This window comes from Fundulus heteroclitus, chromosome 15, assembly GCF_011125445.2.
Source record: "Fundulus heteroclitus isolate FHET01 chromosome 15, MU-UCD_Fhet_4.1, whole genome shotgun sequence".
NCBI classification, from domain to species: domain Eukaryota; kingdom Metazoa; phylum Chordata; class Actinopteri; order Cyprinodontiformes; family Fundulidae; genus Fundulus; species Fundulus heteroclitus.
In genome coordinates, this window is record NC_046375.1 from 2,371,029 (window position 1) to 2,393,249 (window position 22,221).

General features: G+C 36.9%; 1 protein-coding gene across 3 annotated transcripts in view; it reads right to left on the reverse strand.

Annotated features, from left to right (window-relative positions):
• The window catches only part of tbc1d32 (TBC1 domain family, member 32), a 105,188-nt gene that overhangs the window by 13,367 nt on the left and 69,600 nt on the right, over positions 1 to 22,221 (reverse strand). Inside the window, exons 29-32 of one of the 3 annotated variants that reach the window (XM_036147200.1) lie at positions 20,631 to 20,700; positions 17,136 to 17,251; positions 10,761 to 10,915; positions 6,692 to 6,832 (exon numbers count right to left, since the gene is read on the reverse strand). In XM_036147200.1, coding sequence (XP_036003093.1) covers positions 6,692 to 6,832; positions 10,761 to 10,915; positions 17,136 to 17,251; positions 20,631 to 20,700 — 482 coding nt within the window. Of the gene's footprint in view, positions 1 to 6,691; positions 6,833 to 10,760; positions 10,916 to 17,135; positions 17,252 to 20,600; positions 20,701 to 22,221 lie in introns of those variants that run through there. The other 2 variants (XM_036147199.1, XM_036147198.1) reach the window with 2 other exon arrangements.

Here is a 22,221-nt window from a genome sequence, read left to right on the forward strand (position 1 = left end):
GAAAAGCAAGAAAAACAACAGCTTCACAGACTCGTCTGTTTTCCTACCGAAGAAAATCAGAGAATGCAAATCAAGACAACCGCTATACTTGGAGTGTGTGTGTGTGCCTGATAGAGACATAATGAAATTGACCAAGAAGAAGACGCGCTGTTTAACGACCCATCCTTGATTGAAAAGGTGAAACTTGTCCAAAAGATTTCTTAATAAAAGTAATTTAATAACATTCAAAAGCTAAACTTAACCTGACACCTAGATCCTGGTTACTGTTGGGTTTTGTTCTTTGTCTCTAAATAAAGACATCCCAGAATATCTTAATCTGCAGCTGCTTTTGAGTCTAAGGGGTTCAAGATGGCAGAAATTCACTCTTCAATAGTTCCTGCTCCTTATAGCTGTTCACTCCAACGCCATCTACTGCTTGTAAGACTCTGCCAACTCCCAACCACTTCAGAGAGTTCTTTTTACTTTCCCTTTCCAACAATTCAGCTCTTGTAGCTTTAAAATCTCGTCACGTGAGATGACAGCTTTGCAAAACAAGCCGTGTTTGGCTGAGGACAACATGCGCCACCAGTTGTCCAGCGAAACTACATGTTTACTAAGAGGATTTGCAGCGCAACTGACAGGTGCACATATTTGCCAAATACTCAGAGCCACAAGATAAAATTACTCTGAGATCAAAATGTCTTATGAAGGAAAAGGTGTTTTTATCTTTTGAAAACCTGTTTTATTTCTGATTCAACTAATGCCAATGCAGAAAAATTAAAAAAGTGAAACCTTTACATTATGGATGGGCTTGTAATTCTGTATCTAACAACCAACGTGCCTCACAAAGTAATTAAACAACCTATATAGATAAATTGGATGGATAAAGGTGTCCAAATAAAAGTATTTATCCCTTACAGATTATTTTTCTTCCTTGTCTCTCTGTCACACCTTATTGTTTCAGGGCAGACAGATTTTAATATTAAATATCACCAAAAGAAATGCATTTTTCAAATCATTTTATCTAAATAAAAGCTACCCAAAGCAGACAGTCCCTATTTGAAGCTATATTTGCCCCTTTTGTGAAATCGTTACCTGTGATAAACCACATTTTGGCTTGATTAGTGCCTGACCTGTAGAAAAAAAATAACTAAAATAGTACCTGTCTAACACCACCAAGTAAACCAAGAACTTCAAAGAGGAACACACCCTTGATCTGATCGAGAGAAATTCAAGAACATGTGATCCTTCAATCTGGAATAGGTTGCAACGTCAGCGCTCTGAGACTTTACCCAGTGATGGAGAACCTGAACCAGCGGGGAACCTTTCCACGAGTGACTGACCTTCCAAAATACTCCAAGAGCACATCAACAACTCATCCAGGGAGTCACAAAAGAACCCAAAACATTTAAAGCACTGCAGGCCTTAGCTGAGGTCAGCTTTCAGACATTAAACATGTGCTACCACATAGTAATATTCAATAAATTAGAACAGTGTTGCTGTATTTCCAAAGCTATAGATTGATGCGCACATGCCAACATGTTTCGGACTGACTTTCATTTTCTAGCAAATAGAAACACAGCATTTAAGATTAGAAAATTGCATCAGACTAATAAGATAGCAAAATTTTTCATGGGGCCTTAATGTAGGACTGGACGATAATTCAATAACAGTATATAATCAATTGATAGACGTATATCAATGATAGAAAAACAGGGGTCAATAAAAAGTTAAATAGAATAACAGTTTTCCTTTTTGTATTCTAGGCATGTAGATTAATACTACAGTCATTACATCCTCCCAACCAATCACAAACAGACCCAGGAACCAAGCTCCGCCCCCTTCAAAGAGTTCAGAGAGCACATTCTTTTTTTAAAAACTTGCAGTTTTGCTAAAAAGTTGGTTGAATAAAGGGTTGAGTTTGAATTCAGTGTTTGTGTGTTCTGTATATAAAAATAGGTTGCTAAGCAACAGCATAAAATGGCCAGAGCTACACTTAAAATATATGTTTTGAATTTGTTGATAATTATCTATCGATCGATATGCTTTTTTTTCTATATCGTCCTGCCCTACCTTAATGAAAAGTATATGTAATACCAACTTAAGGTGGTATTACATATACCACCTAAAAGGTTGTTTATTCAAAACATATTTTTAATGTGACAAACAAGCTTCTTAGAAATGCAGATTCTAATTTATTAAATATGACAGTATATTGTTTAGGTAATGTTAATTTCCATCTAAGAGCTAAGTACAGGACATGAGTTTTTACTGAATAAATATAGAGATGGATACTATTATAAACAGAATTTTACTGATAGATTTGTCCTATGAGTATAATGTATAGATAACTAGTATTGTGAACTAAATTTACAGCTGGATATGTACCGATTATAATATACAGGTGAATATTACTATAAATAAAGTTTTACAGATATGTACAGATATGTATATATAGATAACTAGTATTGTGAACTAAATACCAACAGAGCAAGATTCCCAACGCTGAATGAACCTTCTCCTTAAGACCGGAGTGGAAATTAACTCTACAACAATTAAGAGTCACGATATTAACTATCCTGCTGTTTCACTCCAATTTGTGAGGCCTGAGTGAAACATCAGATAAAGCATAAAGGAAGAAAGACAATTAGCAATATTAACACTTTAACAGGTCCCCAGAACACATTTCATAGGAGCCGATTTAGCAGCAAACTGGGGCAGGACGTTTATCTCCCAGATCATTTGAAACGCAGCCCAGTTCAGTCTCCATCTGCCTGAAGGAGGCTTTTAGCATGAGAACTTGCTTGTGGCAAGTCTCACGCTGCACTTCTGACAAATGCTTTAGCCTTAGACTTGCAAATTGAGGAGAGGCCCACTGAGGGAGCCTCTGAGGCTCTCACAGCAACTTGATTGAATTTTGGGCCCCCAGGTGGTTAACACTATAAACCGCCCACAGACTATTTCTTTTTCCTTCCCACAAACAGAAAGAAAACGTGTGAAGTGTACTGTACAGAGCGCCAACATGTTTATCTGTTGATACCTCTAATAAGAACCGCAGGCGGGTTTAACAATCCTGTGGTTCTACAAGGACTCCCAACCCAGGAGGGGGGGACATGCCCAACAGGAATAAACAGCAGCAACATTTTTTTGTTGCGCTGCAGGGCTTCTATAAGCCCAGAGGGAGGAGAGAGTGTGCAGCTGAAGGTTAACCTCACAGCAGGAAGGGAAAGACAGCCTCTAAAGGAGTCCCAGCACTAGTCAGCGCTACCGCTACTGTCAATAACGTCTACGACATGCATAACCCACACATTTAGGCCTGAGGATGAAAAAAAATGTTGACATGGTATGCAAATTAGTTTGGATTATTGGCTAATTATATTAAAATGTGTCGAAAACTAAAAATAAGTCGAATTTTCTTAGAATGAGTGTATTTGTCCTTTATTTGAGCGGGTAAATGATTTGCCAATGGAATAAGATTTCTGCACTTAAAATAGGAACAACTTATCTCCATCATTTTATTTCAAGTGCAGTATATCTAATTATCTTATTTTAGGGGTCAAAATACTCATTCCATTGACAGATCATCTTATTTACCCGCTCAAATCAAGGATAAATACACTAAGTTCAAGAAAACCTGACTTATTTTTAGTTCCGTTTTGCAGTGCAACAAGCTGCTTATGTGAATTACAATGCAAAATAGGGAACTAAAAGTATGTACAATTGTCTTGAAATTAGTTGATTTGAGCAGGAATATCAGATGATCTGTCAATGGAATGAGTATTTTGACTCCTAAAATAAAATAATTAGATACACTGCACTTGATATAAGTTGGAGATGAATTGTTCCTATTCTAAGTGAAAAAATCGTATTACATTGCCAGATAATTTGAACTTGCCTGCCCCAATCAAAGAGAAATACACTCATTTTAAGACAATCTTACTTTTAGTTCACTTTCTGCAGAGTCGCTAAAAGCTAATAACACGTTTATTTTAAAAAGGGAAAGTGTTCAACTTGAACATAAAGTAAAATAATTTTTTCCTGATAACGTAATAAAGTTTGTAAAGCCTGAGGACAAATCACCACTAATGTGTTTATCCAGCATGCATCCATAGTGCTCTTGAAAACACTGTAACGCTTCAAATATCTTAATATCCCGTGTAAATGAAACCTGCATCCCAGCACATAGCCTCCTACAAAAAATGTCAAGGTATTAAAATGCTTCATTTACCTCCGCCGCGTCTTTTCTAAGCTAAAACCTCCCAAATAAATCCTTCCGCCTCAGACTGAAAAACACTGCCAATTATTGTTCTAAACAGAGTTGGGAACAAGTGGAGGTTAGCGCATTACTCTGCCCTGCAGACGGTTAGGGTCAGATCTTTGATGAAGAGTTTTATTCACAGCCCTCCTGCTTCACATTAGACAAACCAAGACTGTCAACCGCTGAGACGCCAAAACAGGATCAAAACAGGAAACCATTCAAGGTGAAAAAAAAAACCTTTTTCTGCATCGTTATCATGTGACTGAAGCGCAGATGAAAAGAGGCCCGACTTTTTAAGCTATTCTGCTATTTCAAAAAAAACAAAAACACCCAATGTCAAGGTAATGTTTTTTTCAGGGTGGTCTGTAAAATTTTAATGAGGTCAAAAAAAGAATAAAGAGGCTGCGCCTGTAAGGAGACAACAGAAGGTTTGATGGTAGAAGCTCCGAGTTTCTCCTTCAACCTCTCCCGTTACAACATTTAGGAATCAAAGAAGATGCCCACATTCCCAAAATCCTAAATTATGAATTACTGATTAAAACAAAACGGTTATCAGGTTGAATTTAACATTCCTAAATTGCTTTAACGGGATACATGTTAAATTAGCAGGGTGTAACGTTGAGCTCTAAATCGTTCATATCCCAGGTTTAGGTTGGATGTAGGATTAACAGTTTTGGAGTAGCCCAGCCAGAGAGCCGACCTGATTCTGAATCTGTGGAGGGAGCTAAAAGATTCAATTTTACTCCCTGAGCATTTTCAGCTGTAAATTTTCACACCCTGTGGCTCAGATTTCACAATATGTCCTAAAATGCCTCTCAGCTTTATCAATTCAGATGTGACACAGAGGCTTCAGGCACGGCATCATCGTCACACATTACTTTACTCAAAATATTGTATAAAAAACAAAAAGAAAAAAAAAACATTTTAATTGAGAAAAAAAAAACTCCCTTTGATTGCTGCACTGCAAAAACAGAACTAAAAATAAGTCACATTTTCTTGAACTTAGTGTGTTTGTCCTTGATTCTAATAGGTAAATAAGATGATCTGCCAGTGGAATGTGTATTTTGATCCTTAAATAAGATAATTGCACATGCTGCACTTGAAATAAGATGATGGAGATGAGTTGTTCCTATTTGAAGTGCAAAAATCTTATTCCATTGGCAAATTATCTTATTTGCGTGTTCAAATCAAGGACAGATACACTGATTTTAAGAAAATTCCACTTACTTTTAGTTTTGTTTTTGCAGTGTGATCAGTATTTCCAGCAGCATTTTAAATCAAGGAGCCTAAAACAGCCACTTTACAGTGAAATGTTATTAAAATATTTATACTTTTATTTATTCTGCTCAAATTATTTTTCACCTTAAAACAAATCTGTTAACTTCCTGATAGCATCTGTTTTATGTGGCAGTTTTTTTTTTCGCCATCTGACAGTCAAAATTAACCTCTTCTTGAGTCTCAGATCTAACAAATCTGAATTAAAGGATGTTCCTGATAACCTCCTGCATGTACAAACTCTAACCTAAGAGCAATGAACCTGTATGTATGAAGCCACACACGCACAAGTAGAATACAGAGACTCCATACAGAAAAACCCAACCAGGATTTAAACCAAGGACCTTCTTCACTGCATAGAATTGGTGTAATTTTCCTTGATTTGAGCAGCTAAATAGGACTATTTGCCAATGGAATTAGCATTTTTACCTCTGAAATAAGATGATGGTGATGAATTGTTCCTATTTTAAGTGGAAAAATCTTATCGCATTGGCAAATAGTCTTATTTAGCTGCTCAAATAAAGAAAAAATACATTAATTTCAAGACATTTTTGCTTACTTTTAGTTCCCTTTTTGCAGTGTTGGGGCAAGGTGACAGAGCTAAAAAGCCACAAGTGCAAACTGAGCGTGTTCAGACGATTAAAGCAAGCAGGGAGCAGCTGAAAGCAAAAACTGAATATTTGCCTTGAAGCTTTTCTGTAACACAGGTGCACAGAGGGGTGTTCATAAAAGCTAAGAGTGAAGCCACTTTAAACTTTTTGCTTTTTGAGTTGAATTTGTTCAATACTCGCAGCATTTAAAGATAAACGACCTGGTAAAGTGTCTTCTCCATCATCTCAATGTCTCCACCACCATCTTCTAAGATCTGTATCATCTGGAAAATGAAAGTCAGTCCGAAACATGTTGGCATGCGCGCATCAATCTATAGCTTTGGAAATATAGCAACCATCTTGCTATATTACATCCAATGATACAGATTCTGGTTCAGTTTTAACGTTTTCCAGATCAATACACACCAAATAAAAACCACCTTTGAAACAATACTGAAGAAGCCTTTTCTATTTTCTACGTTTCCAACCAACCTAAGGTGCGCTTAAGAACCAAAGCACAGTGCATTTCAGCGAAGTTTAATCATTGATCAAAGCAGGAAGGAGTCTGCAGAGGTAAAAAATGAGTTACCTGTGAAGGAGTGAAACCAGACATCCTGAAGGCAGAATGGACCAAAGGGACTTCAGCTTTCAGCAGCATCTCCACGTAATGAGCCGTGCACCAGTAGACGGGAGAGATTCCCGATTCAGCTACTTGCTGAGGAAAATGGACCTAGCACAACGAGAACAAATTGTATTCATAAATAATGGCTTTATTTCCCTCAAATCTTCTATTCAGGGCTGAGATGGACGAATGAAGCAGATGCAATCTGCTGGGTTTCCTAAGACAAAAACAACAACTTTTTAACTAATCTGTCTGGATGATTAGATTGAATTTAGTTTGTGAAGTGCCTTGAGATGACATGTTGTGAATTGGTGCTGTATAAATAAAACTGAAATAAAAAGACTTTGAAATGTTACCGATGGGTGTTGGTGTCTATTCATGTTGTCGGCTACATGCCCTTATCCATACTGAGCCCGGTTCTGCCGGAGGTTTTCCTTCCCGTTAATGGGGAGTTTTTCTTCCCACTGTCGCTTCATGCTTGCTCAGTATGAGGGATTGCAGCAAAGCCATGTACAATGCAGACGACTCTCCCTGTGGCTCTACGGTTCCCCAGGAGTGAATGCTGCTTGTTGGGACTTTGATGCAATCAACTGGTTTCCTTATATAGGACATTTTTGACCAATCTGTATAATCTGACCCAATCTGTATAATATGACTGAACTTGATTTTGTAAAGTGCCTTGAGATGACATGTTTCATGATATGGCGCTATATAAATAAAATTGAATTGAATTTGTAAAGTTTAACCTGTCATGACAGACAGTCAAACATTTTGTGAATGTGGAGAAGAAATGGAAGTTTGTCAAACACCTACAGCATTTATCAACTGAGTCCATCTGGGGGGTAACGGACCATTACAATAGTGGTCAAGATGACAGACAGAGATATTTCTCTAAAATTTAAAGTGACTGAAACTTCCCTGCATAATTTTCCCCCTGAGGAAATCTTTTCCTTTTAAAGTCATACTTGTCTTGTTGTGTCCTTATTTTTCCCGCTGTAAACACGTCAAGTTTGTCCTTTTGTAGTGCTAAAAAATGAGAACTGGATGAAAGTGAAAGTCATCAGAAGAAAAAAATATTTTCTTCCTTTAACATTGTTAGAGTTCTGTTTATAAAGAAAGGATGGATTAAAGATTAGGACCTAGACTCTGCATCTGTCTAAAAGGTAGAATATCTATCCTAATATTTAAGCTCACATAAAGTTTGTGACATAAAATGAGCTACATCTTTAAACCAACCAACAGCATAACATCACTGGTCATTGGATAAACCGTCTGCCATCAGTAAACAATCAGCTAAAACTCAAACTCAGTGGTTGGGGAGGACAAAAGTTTTCCTTTATGTTCACATTTAAAACCTGCTTTTGGCTGCCAGTAAAAAAAGCTAATTGGTTTCACCGTTTAATGGCCACAAAGTCGTGGCTCAGATCCTCACATCATCGATGGACTCACTTGTGATTACAGAAACCCAGCAGGTCCACCATGTGCCTGCTACGGCGGAGTATTAAAGTCACCTGGAGAAAAGAACTGAGGTAGAAGTTTGTTTTTTTATGCTACTGACCTCTTTTAGGATTAAAGACAAAATGATAAAAAAAAGCAAGAAAAATATATTCAGTTTCAATTTACTTGTATAGCCCCAGTTCACAACACATAAAAAAAAAATCCATATTCTTTCACCATGTGACCCTTTGTTAGTTGTCAACAAACAGCTTAGCAAGAAAGTCAAACTTACACAACAACACTCATTGGCACCCTGGTAAAGGAATATCATAGAAAACAACTTTAATTAGGGTGGAATATGCAAAAATGTTCATTACATTATTTTATTTTTTTTGCACAAAATCATTCTCATTTCACCTCCTCAGCTCTGGCTATTTTGAGCTCCTTGGGACATTGCCATCAAAAATAAAATTAAGCCACTCAGCTCTGTTCTCCATGAACAGACACATTTCAGCTAACAACAAAACGTCTTTTCCAGCAGCCATCTTGCAGCGCATACAGCAGCAAAACCAACTAACCAAATCATCTTCTAATAAATACGAGGGCGGAGCTTCGCTTGGGTTGCTAGGTGAGGGGTGGGGCTTAGTTATGGTTGCTAGGTGAGGGGTGGGGCTTAGCTATGGTTGCTAGGTGAGCAGTATTGCCTGGCAATTGTGATTTAATAATCAGGAGGTTTTTTGAAATGTTCGTTTTCCAGACGGCAAGAAAATATTTATTTATTTTGTTTTTTTACTCTCTTTCTCTCCACTGGCTTTCAGTTCCTTTTAGGATAAACTTTAGAGTCCAGCTGTTTACTTTTAAAGTTATAAATAACCTAACTCCAGCACATTTGTCTGAACTTTTAACTGTTCGCCAGAACGTCAGGGTCTGCACTCATCAGAACTTATAACTTTGCATGTTCCCAGGACGAGGTGCAGAAGATGGGATGATCGTTCTTTTGCTGTTTTTGCTGTTGTTTTGTGGAACGCTTTACCACCAGAGCTACGATCCATCACTGAGCTAGGAGTCTTTAAATCAGAGCTAAAAACATCTGTTCAGACCGGCCTTTCACTCCTAGCTGTTCAACTGTGGATAACTTTTTGTTTTGTTTATTTTATCCTGTTATTTTCCAAGACATTTTTATATTTTATCTATTTGTTTGTATTTTAGCTGTTAAAGCACTTTGTGCACCATATGGATTGTTGAAAAGAGCTATATAAATAAACTTTGATTGATTATTGCCAAAAAATGGATGGATGGTTTTCTTTAGTGCCTGGAGACTAGAAGCAGTAGAAATCCCAAATGAAAGTACACAAACATGCACAAAAATATTTTTTGCATTATAGGCCCCTTTTTAAATGTTAAAACATTTTTTTCTCTAATTTAAACAGATCAGAATTACTTTTAATGATGTCCAGTTTCCCTTGAGGATGACTGTGAGCGTCCATTTCTCTGGACACATTTTTATCTCCCTCACCTAGCTAAATACGATTGTAAAGCAGGCAAAAAAAATGTTGCTGCTAAAGGATTACAGCTAAGAGCGGCTTCTAGGGCAAAAGAAGTCTAAACAACAAAATGCAATAAATGCCAACTGGCTGTGTGGGCTGCATTCGAGGAAAAGTTGTTTCCTGTCATACCATCATAAAAGTTTGTCTACTCCGGCCTTGACTGGAACTTTGTAAAGTGTCTTGAGATGACGTGTTGTGAATTGGCACTATATATATATAAAATTTAATTGAACTGTTCAAATCATGCAAAGCTGAAGGTTTTCGTCAACTAATACTCAGGTGGATATTTTGTTGCATCTGTGGTGAGTATGGTGGAAAAGCAACTCAAACCTTGTGGACTCTTTCCTTGTGGAAAACTGGATATGGGTCGTAGGATGGGCTTTCAGAGGAGTAATGATTAAAAACATAAATCCAAATAAACACAGAAATGGTTTGTCAGATATAAAATCCACCTTCTACCATTCTCTAATCACTTGTTAGCCCTAAATCCTATAAAAAAAGCTGTTGAGGGAGCTAAACAGAAGGCAACCTAAGAGATAACCGTCACAATCTGAAGTGATTGTGTAATTTTTTCTGCTAGCTTTTATTATGTTTGTAAAAAGTCTTAATAGTAAGGCTGAAGGACACCATTTAAAAAAAAAAACACTAACCTAAAATAATAGACCTAATTTAATTCCCAAGTACTTTAATTTATTTGCTCAATCATTTAAAGACTATAATTTATTTGAATACCATTATATTACAAAATACATGTATAATGCAACATAGCTACATTTATTGGAATATTCATCCTGAGCTTGAAAGTAATTAATTTGATACAAAATAGTTATATAATTCATAACTGCACAGAAAACTAAACAATATCCTCCTATCAAATTATTTTCTGTCCATGAGAAATCTGCTTTTAACTGAATATTTAGTTAAGATTAATCTTCACAGCATGTTGGATGCAAAATAAAAGCGCTACAAAGGAGCTCATCAACCCCTGATATAAGAAGTGGAGTTATTGATGTAGTCTAGAGTAAAAACATGGTTGTGTCGGTGTTACTGACCGACGCGTGTGTCCTTGCAGGCCAGATGAACGCAGACGACAGCTGAGAGGACAGGTTCAGCAGCAGATGCAAGGACCGCTCCATGTTTCCTGCCATGATGAGGAAAACTGTGGAGGCCAGCCAGTCATGGCCTGGATAACCATCCTGCTGACTGGCTGTAGGGCAAAGTTCAGGAAACAACAGGCTGGGACTACATGAGAAAATAACCAAAACACAGCATTTTCAAAAAAACTGAGTAAAAAAAACATATATATTTGCAGTCCTATAACAGGTAGTTTTGCATTAATAGACCTAACCCCACCACCAAGACTAAGAATCCTATCAGCATGTCAAAACCTTTGATCTGACAAAGCAATTTTCCATTAAATTTAGTCCTTTCAGAGTTTTTGATAAGTGTTTTCAGACCTTGCTGGCAGGAGATAATTACACTCACGTTAATGTCTCTGCACTGTTGCAGGGAAACAGTCTGGTTGAACCCCAGGAAACAACCCATGCCATTAATAGTTGCTCTTCTGCTGCCTTATCTAAAACACAGATACCATTTTGTTTATACAGTACTGGTAACTGAAATATTAATACTGATAACATAAAAAATATGGGTCCAAGGATAATGTTCTGTTAAATTCTCCACTCTGGTGAAGAGATTTTCTGTGGTTTGTTTCAATTTAGTTTGAGCTTCTTGTTTGATGCTGAATCATTAAGTGGTTAGTAGCACACATATTTACCCATTATAGCCTGGGATTAGTAAATCCATATCTATATTACATTTCTTTCTGCTGCCATTTAAAAATTGCCTACTTTTTATTTTAATTGAGGTTAAAACCCCATTGAATCTATTTATAATTTACCCTAATTTGCCCATTCACTGAATATAATTACCATACATAACCATAATTAATTCACACTTCATATTATAGCTGCAAAGACAAGAAACTTTATGACATTTGCTTTTTGTGTGAATTGAGAGATCTACGTTTAAACTAATGTATGTCTTTATTTTAGCCTGGCTGTCAATTGAACTGCATTTGTATTAATTTTTAAACCCAAAATTATTCCTACCCCTGGCAGATTTGGGTTTAAAGTAATTTTCATGGCGGGACAATAAATGAATTTCTTATCTTATATTTTAATCTACTGAATATATTTTTTTTCATATGTGTAAGCAGGTGCAGAAAGTAAGTAGTTAAATTTACTTGCATTACTGTAATCATCTGTAATTTGTGTGTACTTTGTACTTTAAGTAGTTTACAAAAGCTGAACTTTTCCTTGCACTCGAGTATGATTTAAGTATTTTACATTTGAAAACATCCACTACCAAGTAAAAAAAAAAAAAAAAAAAGAAGAGAGACAAATGGCAATGACAATGATTAATCTGCTGGCTTTGAGGTCAGTCTTATCATATCTGATTATTGATTGATTGTATCATGATTGAGACGTACTTTGCTTTAAAAATATTTTTTTTCTTCAGTTTTTTTCTTAATATTAAATCAAAGTAAGAAATTCTGTTCTGACCCAAATATTTATACTCAGTTTGTAAAATCGAATGGCTTTTTTTTTTTTGCATTGTGACACAAAAAGGCTGAATAAATATTTTAACCAAATCTCAGACTTTTTTCTTTGAAAGTTGTATTTAATATAACATACTTACTACATCTATTTTACACAGAGGCGGTTAATGTTCTACTTTTGCTGTTTTGTTAAACTTGTATTTGTGTTTTTCGGTTTTAAAAAGAAGTTAGGGAGTTTTGCTCTGGACATGTTTCAATTTATAAGTTTTTATACCAACTTTGAAAACCACCAGCCGTTTGTAAAAATTGATTTGGTCTGCTGCACTTAAGTGACTATTAAATATAAGCCCCCATCAGGAGGTTGGTCACACTTATTTTGGCTTGGCAAAGATCACAATCTGTTAGAATTCAGAAGAGTCAACTGACCTAAACCTGAATCTGCTGCTAAAACAATGGGAATCAAGTAATAAGAAAACCTTTAGGAATCAATATAAAATGTTTATTTTGTTGTTTATTTTTATTGACATAATCTTTATAATTTATCAAAATACTGTACAAAAGAAACTGGTATGCAATTGTTGAGTACAAGCATAATATATGGTTTATTTACAGCTGGGCGTACCATTGGTAGCCATCTGAATAATTTTGTGTGATTCCCAACCACAGTGTGTGTAAATGTGGCCCTCCAGCAAATGGAGGTGAAGCAGATAGAGACCGGTTGTAATTTATTTTAGGATTAGCTTTTCAATGATAAATTTAAATCTCGTTACCTTAGTGCAATTTAAATAAATTTTAAAGGACAGAGACAATACATTATGTAGCTTCTGTAACTGCCCTAATGTTTATGTGATGCTTCTGATTTTATGTATCTGGTTTTAGATTTGTTTTAAGTTTTATACTGCTCCCTTGGCCAGGTCATGCTTCCAAAAGAAGGTTTAATCTCAATGAGTTATTTACCTGGTTGAATAAAGGATACATACAAACAAATATCTTGTTAAATGAAAAATATTAGATACAACACAAAGTGTTTTCATTTTATAGTGAGAAGTGACTTTTTAGACAAAAACAGACTAGGGCCATTCCCTAAACTTGGCTAAATAAAACAAAGGTTCATGTTTTTATAGATTTAAAAAAGTTCAAGTTAGGAAAACTTTACACTTTTCCTTCATAAAAGGCAAACTTGAGACCCTTTTTCATACCTGCAATAATTTGCTCTTTTCTACTGTTCCATTAAAATATTGCTAATCAAATTAATTGCTGAGCTGATAAATAGAAGATAACTTAGAATAAAACTATATTGTATTTTTATTGCAAATAAAATTAATAAATTATTGACTTTGAGCACTTTCGATGTGGCGATTTTGGTCTGCGTTGCAGAAAGTTTGTCTACAAAAACAAAATAGGAGCAGGAAGTGGTACAAAATGGCAACAACCTGGAGCTGATTTAGATCATGGCAAATAGCTGAGATAACACATTGCATTCCAAATATATTCATGTTGTTTGAATGTCTAAAAAGCTGCAGAAAAGAAACCGCTCTACTATCCAAAATCCTAACAAGCTTGTCCTATTTAAGGAAATTCCCTTAAATTCCTTTGACCCAGCTGCACATTTAAATAAATCCTGGGCGCCTGCTGAGACAACCGTCTGTTATGATGGCTGGTTAAAATGTCAGGTACATGGGAGGATAGAGTTTGGTAGCTTAAATGTGAAGAGTCACCATGACTCATGTTTTATGCATCTGGCATTTATTAACATGCAGGTTTTGTTTTTAAAATGACAGAAACTCACTGTGGCGTTGTTTTAAATTAATGGGGCAGAATATATTTCACGTAGACTATGGTTCATTATGTCATTCACTGTTTGATATCTAGTTGAAGAGAAAACTGTAGTAACTTGTGCAGAAATCCTTCCTTCACTTCTTTCAGGAACTAAAAAGGGAAATTATTTTTTTATAAAAACACCAATACATGGACATGATTAATGATTGTGGTTTAAAACTTCCAGACCAGGAGAAAATACTCAAATTCAAACAGAAAGCAGCAGAAGGAGTTTGTTGGCTAGTACTGGTCCTACAAGCTCTTTGAATCTCATTGACAGACAGACCTCGTAAATATGTAATGAACTCTGTCAAGACATCTTTTTTAAATAAGGAATCATAAATAAAGCAGCGTCCCAGAGGAGAGAAAACACATTTTGATCTACCACCAGGGAGCAACATGACTGAAACAGAGAAGCTTAAAATAAAATTCATTAAACAACTTCCTTCCTCTAAATTTACTGAGCTTTCGTTTCCTTATTTCAAGATGATGCTTTAGTCATTTGAGTTTGTGGAGGTTTTAACACCTCTGCTTTGTTTTAATACCCTGAACAACAGATTAATGACTATAAAAATCACAAAGGTTTAACTCACAGTAAAACTGCGTTGAAACTACATTTTTTTTAGGTGTACACTTTCCACCAAAGTTTGTATAATCTTCAGCTCAACCTCAATGCCGTTTCAGTATTTCCAACATGTCGAGATTCTTTATCTCCGTGTTTCTCGTTCTTTTGTCCACTTGTAAAGGAGACCGGAGGAGAGATGGGGCTATCAGTTGTCATTTGGGACAAAAGAAGGCTGAACTCCTTGCTGAGACACAGATGGAGAAAGATAACGTGTATTGTGTCGATCAGACAAAGACTGACACCGTGTCTTTCAGAGGGGGACTGTTGGAGTTATCAGCTCAGCACGACAGCAACACCAGACTCTGTAGCATACTGTACAGAGTTGTTGTTGTTTTAATAGGGGGATTTCAAGCTTTACATAGATAAAGTATACAGTGATGTTAAAAAGAAACCCTCTTTCAGTAGTGTCTGATTTATCTACATATACCAACATGTTTAATAGGGGAAAAAATCAATTTTCCAAAGATAAAGAAACCCAACAGTTCCTTTCATTCTCTCTTATTTATGTGTCAAACACTAAGTACAACCTTGCTCATAAACTCAAGTCTTCTCCACTAATGTCCTTTTGGAGAGATGAGACCATAGTAGAAATATTTGGTCATTATGCAAAATTATAACTATTCTGTCCAGGAGTGATGCTGAAAAACTAGTCCATGCATTTGTTACTTCAAGGTTGGACTATTGTAATTCTTTACTATCAGGAAGTCCACAAAATGCAGTTCAAAGTCTTCAGCTGATCCAAAATGCTGCAGCAAGAGCTCTGATGAAAGTTAACAAAAGGGATCATATTTCTCCGATTTTAGCTTCTCTTCATTGGCTTTCGTTAAATCAAGAATAGAATTTAAAAGTCTCCTTCTCACGTATAAAACCCTTAATAATCAAGCTCCATCATATATCAGAGCTCTGATTACCCCGTATGTTCCTAACAGAGCACTTCGCTCTCAGACTGCAGGTCTGCTGGTGGTTCCTAGAGTCTCTAAAAGTAGAATGGGAGGCAGATCCTTTAGCTATCAGGCTCCTCTCCTGTGGAACCAACTCCCAGTTTTGGTCCGTGAGGCAGACACCCCGTCTACTTTTAAGACTAATCTTAAAACTTTCCTTTTTGACAAAGCTTATAGTTAGAGTGGCTCATGTTACCCTGAGCTACCTCTATAGTTATGCTGCTATAGGCTTAGGCTGCTGGAGGACATCAGGGCCTATTTTTCTCACTCTGCTGAGTTCTCCTGCTGTTCTCCAATTTACATTGTTTGTTGTTATTTCAGCTTTTACCTTATCTGTCCTTTTTCTGTTCTTAGAAGGTACACCTGGTCTGACGTTCTCTTAGCTGTGACATCATCCAGGGGAGGCAGATCATCTGCTATTACCATATAACATAGAAAGGATTCCTGGATCAATGTGTGTTTCTATGCTTTTGTGTCTCTGCTCTGTCTTCTCTAAGCCCCAGTGGGTCGAGGCAGGTGAGCGTTCACACTGAGCCTGGTTCTGGTTCTGCTGGAGGTTTTCCTCTCCACTGTCGCTTCATGCATGCTCAGTATGAGGGATTGCTGCAAAGCCATCAACAATGCAGACGACTGTCCACTGTGGCTCTACGCTCTTTCAGGAGGAGTGAATGCTGCTTGGAGAGACTTGATGCAACCTGCTGGGTTTCCTTAGAGAGGAAACTTTCTGACCAATCTGGAGGATTTAATGGAATTTGAGCCTTAAAGTGACATGTTGTGAATTGGTGTTATATTAATAAAAATGTATTGCCTTTCAGTCCGCACTCTTCTTACCAACCATCCAGCACAATGGTGGAGGTGTGATGATTTGAGCTTTTGTCTTGCAGCCACAGAACATGGGAAACATGCAGGTATTCAGTCAACCATAAACTCCTCCCTGTACCGAATTGGTCAGGAGTCTCAAACTGGGTTATAATCAGTGTAATGAAAACCAAACACAGCAGCAAATCAAACAGAATAGCTGAAAATTAAAAAGATTCATGGGTTGCCAGTAACCACAATTGAACTGCTGTCATGGGGCCTTAAAAGAGTGGTAAAGAAAAATGTCTGCCAGCCTAAAGAACTGAAGCCAACTTGTTAACAACAGTGGGTCGAAACTTTACCGATGTGATATGAGAGACTTATAAAATCCAATAGAATAGGACCAATGAGATTTATTGCTGCTAAAAGTGGTTCTACATGCTGTTGGATCTTGGGTGTACTCAGTTTTTTTCCCCATTAATTTTCGCTGTTTGTACATTTAAGCCTTAGAAATTATATACAAATATGAATCCTGTTAAATATCAAATATGTTTACAATGTTCTCATGCTTAAAAAGCTATAGATAAAGGAGGGTGTACTTTACTTTCACCCCAATTGTGTGTGTATTCTTTACATTTCTGAAAACCTTTAATATGCTTAGATTACAGACCGCTTTAAAGGATACCAAGAGCTGAAGATGTGTTAACTCTTTGTGTTGACAGGAAGGTCTTTAGGTGTTTTATTAGCAGCTCCAAGTCACTCAGACTATCTTCCTGTAGTATCTGGAGGTAGCAGCCATACCTGGGAAAAGTACCACAAAGAACAAAAACATCTTTATTTCATTCAAAATCCTGTTGTGAATTTTAGCTCCCTGCCCATTAATATCCATCTAGGATACTACGACACTTCTTTGGCTTTTCATCAGAATCACATTTTTATTTCCCCACTGTTTTCAAAGAGTAAAAATCAAACCAAATTACTGTGAAAGTCTCAAACAGTTCTCAGTGCTTCTGCTTTATTTCAGCCCCCATAATCCCTGATGACTACTCAAATCAAAGTCCCGTTGCCGAGCAGAACATTTTCTATCAAGCTGAGAAAAACAGCAACACTCAGGCCCAAAGCAAAGGCCCAGAAGGACTCCTTAAACCCATACTGAACAGGTCCGCCAATAAAGCTTTAACTCAGCAATTCAATTAATGATGATAAATTTAGGGTCCAACAAAATCTGTTATGTTCTAACACACTTATATAAAAATAAACACTTGGTAAGAGTTTTACTAAGCACTTTAGGCTAAAACAAGTTGTTCAGAGGAGCTGTTTAACATTAATAGCAGTTCAGTACTCATATGACCTATTAAAAGTTATATTCCGAGGACCTTGCTGCATTTCTCCCTTTAATTATGTACGGCTTCAACATATTTAACTTTTTCTGGGGGGGAAAACAACAATCTCTTGCTGAACTGCGTTTGAATCTCCAACCTATGAGGCTTATTTCTCTTAGCTATTCTTCAAAATGGGAACGATAGGAACAACATGTCATGAAATGGCAGCAAGAAAAAAGCTGCTCCCCGATACTCAGAACTGTAGTTTTAAGATAAAAATGGGACAAAGAAGGCGCAAAATAATAGATTTTAATGGGGGAAACTCACCACAAGCTCACCATTAACATACTGTGATGCTATGGGTTGTTTCTGCTATTCCTCATAAAAGTCTGGGGACCTCTTTAGACTACATGGTGTCATAAAATCTTGGTGGCCTTGAATTGGGCCTTTTCAGGACAATAATGATAAACAGAAAATTGCCACCTTGACACAAGATTACGTAACCATACACAACAATTACCCCTTTCCATTGTACCCAGACCTAAAGCGAATGATTTCTCCCACAACAGCATTTCAGAAACCTAAACTTAAAAATCAATAAAACTTGCCAAGACAAAAGGTAATCAAAAGACACAAACACACCATCTTGTGTGTGTTTCAGATTAAGATTATTGGATTGCAAAAAAAAAAAAAAAACGGAGATTAACCACAAACAGTTACGTTTACATGGAAAAAAGTAATTGGAATAAACAGGCGATCGGAATAAAATTGCATCGGATTAAGCTCAATTGGAATGAAATTGCAATCCGTATAAGAGGGGTGGTTTATGCAGAATGATAATCCGATCAACATGCATATGAACGCTTGTCAGGTTCAAGTTATTCCGAATGTGGCAAACTGACCCAAGTGGGCATGTGCGTCCAACGTAAACGTGACGTATTTCCGCGTTGGTGAGTGGCTGAAATACGTCGGCAAGCAAAACTCTCGGGGAACATTTGTGTTCGAAAAAATAAAATTGTTATTTATTCGGTAACGTTTCAGCCGTAATTAGAAACTGGTTCTTGTATAATACTGCTTTGTTTACTATTTTTGTTGTTCAGCAAAGACGGAAGTACTTCTGTGTTTTTTTTTTAGGGAAATGTGATAACTGTGCATGTCAGAGTGGTTCTATTCTGAATAAAGCCAGGTGCAAATACACGCACATTATGACTGGAATAATTGATTGCGGCCCATGTAAACGGTACAATCCGATTATTTAATCCGAATACATTTTAATTTGATCATGAAATTTTATACACGTAAACATATCTACTCAGACATTTGAATGAACGGAAATATAAATCTGTCTTTAATCTGATGTTGACGTTATCTGGTGTGTTTGCTCTAATGGCACACACAAGAGACAAACGTCTTTTGCCTGTTGTTTTTATCCATAATAGAAAGCGGAATATTTGTAAAACCATTAGTGAGGTCACAAATAAACAGTTCTGAATTTATCCTATTTGGCACAACAGGACTACATCCATGTTAAGTGTATTAAAGAAAAGTTGACAAGGGTAGACAGTTTCACTAGCGGGCATGGGCCGCTTTGCAACAGCGAGGAAGAAAGTCAAGAGCCCTGGCCACTAGCAGTGGAATAAAGGGAAAACTTGACCGAGAAAGTCCCATTTTTCAGACAAAATGGGAAGTAGTATGGACATGGGGATTTTTTTTTTTTTTGGGTCTCTTGTCATTCACACACAACATAAACCGTGAGAGCTGACGTGAGTTTTGAAACTGCAAAGCTTTGTCTTAAGCAGAAGATCAAACGTGCAGCACCGCGTTCACAGACCAGTGTGATGCATTCGTGAGCGTCAGAAAGCTATGGTGCATTCAGGAGCATGGGACATTAGATTTTTCAGAATAGAAAGCTAACAGATGTGCATAATCAAAAAGTAACAGAAATACAATTATAGAGCATTCAGTATGGTAAGAAAGCCCACACAGTTTCTGGATAGACACATTATTGTTTGAGTTAAGTTCTGTTCCGTTTTATGCCTCTTTCCTTGTAAATTTGAAATGTCCCATGCTCCTGAATGCATTGATATGGAGTTTAAATTCCTTTTTTGCAATTTTTTTTTGAAGCTAACGGTTTGTCTTTTGCTTAAGGACATATTAAAATGCATTTATGTGCAGAAAATAGTTATATGTTGGTGCAGTAAACATACAGATATAAATTCATTTAAAATTTGTTCTTATTGAGAATAATTTGTAGCGTCTTTCATATCCAATTATTTGAAGTGCGTGGTCATGTGGCCCTCCAATGGTCGTGCTGAAAAAAATGTGGCCCTCTTTATCATGGAAGTTGCCCATCCCTGGGTTAGAGGATTCGTCCCCCCTGTCCCTAGTGTCCCATGCATTATACGATGGCATGGCGGAGCATGCTCCCTAAATCCAGGATTTTTCAAAAATGGCGTCGAGTGCTGCCTAATGTACAAAAAAAAAAACCCTCCTCTAATTAGGGTTAGCAGTTAGCTTCAGTGTTAGCCGTTGATTGTAGCTCTGTTGCTCTCACCGTATTTGAACATGGCTGGGAGTCCCAAGACGTTCATGAGAAGAAGAGGAAGACCTCAGTAAAAAGTAATAAGACCAGAGTGGAATTGGGAGATTTTTTATACACCATCCCACTGAGGAGCAGGAGAGCAGGTAAGACGGTCTTGCACATGCAGTTATTCAAAAAGGGACTTGGGGAAACTTCTAGATAGAAAAATATACTCTACCTTTAAGTCTTCAATAACATACTGTTAAATTATTTTTTTAAGATATGTAAAAGAAAAAAAAAACAGTTTTCCTACGATGAAACATTCTATTCCACCTACCGGAAGCACGTGTTAATTCCCAGCTGCTCCACAGATGATAAGACAACATTCTTCACATTTTTCTCCTCTGCTGTAACACAAAGCAATTAAAAAGACATATGAGAGTCACACCGGGTAATGATTGTCCCCGAGGGGGAAAATGACAGGAAGATTTGGTAGGAAACATTTCCACCTAACAGGGTGCATTTTGACCATGATGAATAGGAGAAACATGACAGCAAATCATGAATTGCTGCTTGAACAGCGCTGTAGAGTTGACAGAGTGTCTAAGCAGGTTTGCACTTTGCAGTTTTGAGGCAGTCGTTTGGCATTTAGCTGTGATGTTTGTGAGGTAGTATAGTATCAAGGTGACTCGGGTAATTTCACTAACAGTCATTCATGGGTAATTTCACAGCGGCGTTTTGAGGTTTCTGTGCAGCAGTGTCGTAGCGTTGATTTCAGAGAGGTGGCACTTTGAGGGGAAAAAATGAAATTACTCATTTTTCACCACAGGAATCTTTTTTTATCACAGGATTTATTTTTTCCAGGTAGAATAGTCTCTAACAGGGCAACACAACAGGCACTTTAGTCTCCTGCAGAGTCTGCATAAAACCCCCCCAAAAGGTTTAGCCGTTTATCCCTCTTAATAGGAACCCTATTAAGAGGGATAATCATTGAAACATATTAGATTTTGGAAATGCAAGTTTAATAGTCTGGAGACTTCAATAATCAGGCAATAAATGAAAAAAGGCCTTTTCCATTTGAATAAATGTTGCAGCCACATTCTGGCTTTTTGAAAATATAATTTTCTATGTGGGCAAATGAATCTTCTCCTGCAGACAGTTTATAGTTGGATGATGAGGAGAACTTAACAATTAATATGGCAAACAATCATCCAGACGACAGTAACAGAAGTGAAACCTTCACATCTGATTTAAAGAGGACTATTGAGAAAAAAACGTCAGTAAAAAAAAAGAGAAAATGTTTGCTACAATTTACATATCAATGGGATCATTTAACGCAGTTACCATCAGGAAGCAGCACATTAATCACAGGCCATCAAATCTTGTTTTAATTTGGAGATCTTTCTGTTTTCTTTCACATCCTTCCCTCCTCACATATTAACATCTCTGAAAACCTCATACTGATGCCAATTACCATCTAATGGAGATAAATCCTCTCGTCGTTTCTATTCCCTCTCTAATCTCCTCAGCATTGTGCCCCCAGAGTCTACTTTGCAGTTTGTAATAACCGTAATAACAAATATTAAACTTTTGTTTAAAAGAGCCCCCATAAAAGGTGCTGCAGGCAAATGATCTCTTATTAGTTGTGACTACCATTTCTAGTTGTAACTGCAAAGCTTATGAGGAGTAATATCAGCAACCGGCAGCTTCGTGCTGATTTAGTCCCCAGACTTTCTACAATTTGTATTCTTCAGATAAATTAAAAAAGCAATATCTAAAATAATGAATCCTGCAGAATTTAAGGGCTTGGAGGAAGGAGTCGTGGCCATGAGGAAAATTAAGATTTGCACGCATTATGCACAATACACCCCCTAATGTGTGCAGCCTTAAAATTAATTTGAAACAGGCCGAGCTGGAGGAAATTGCAT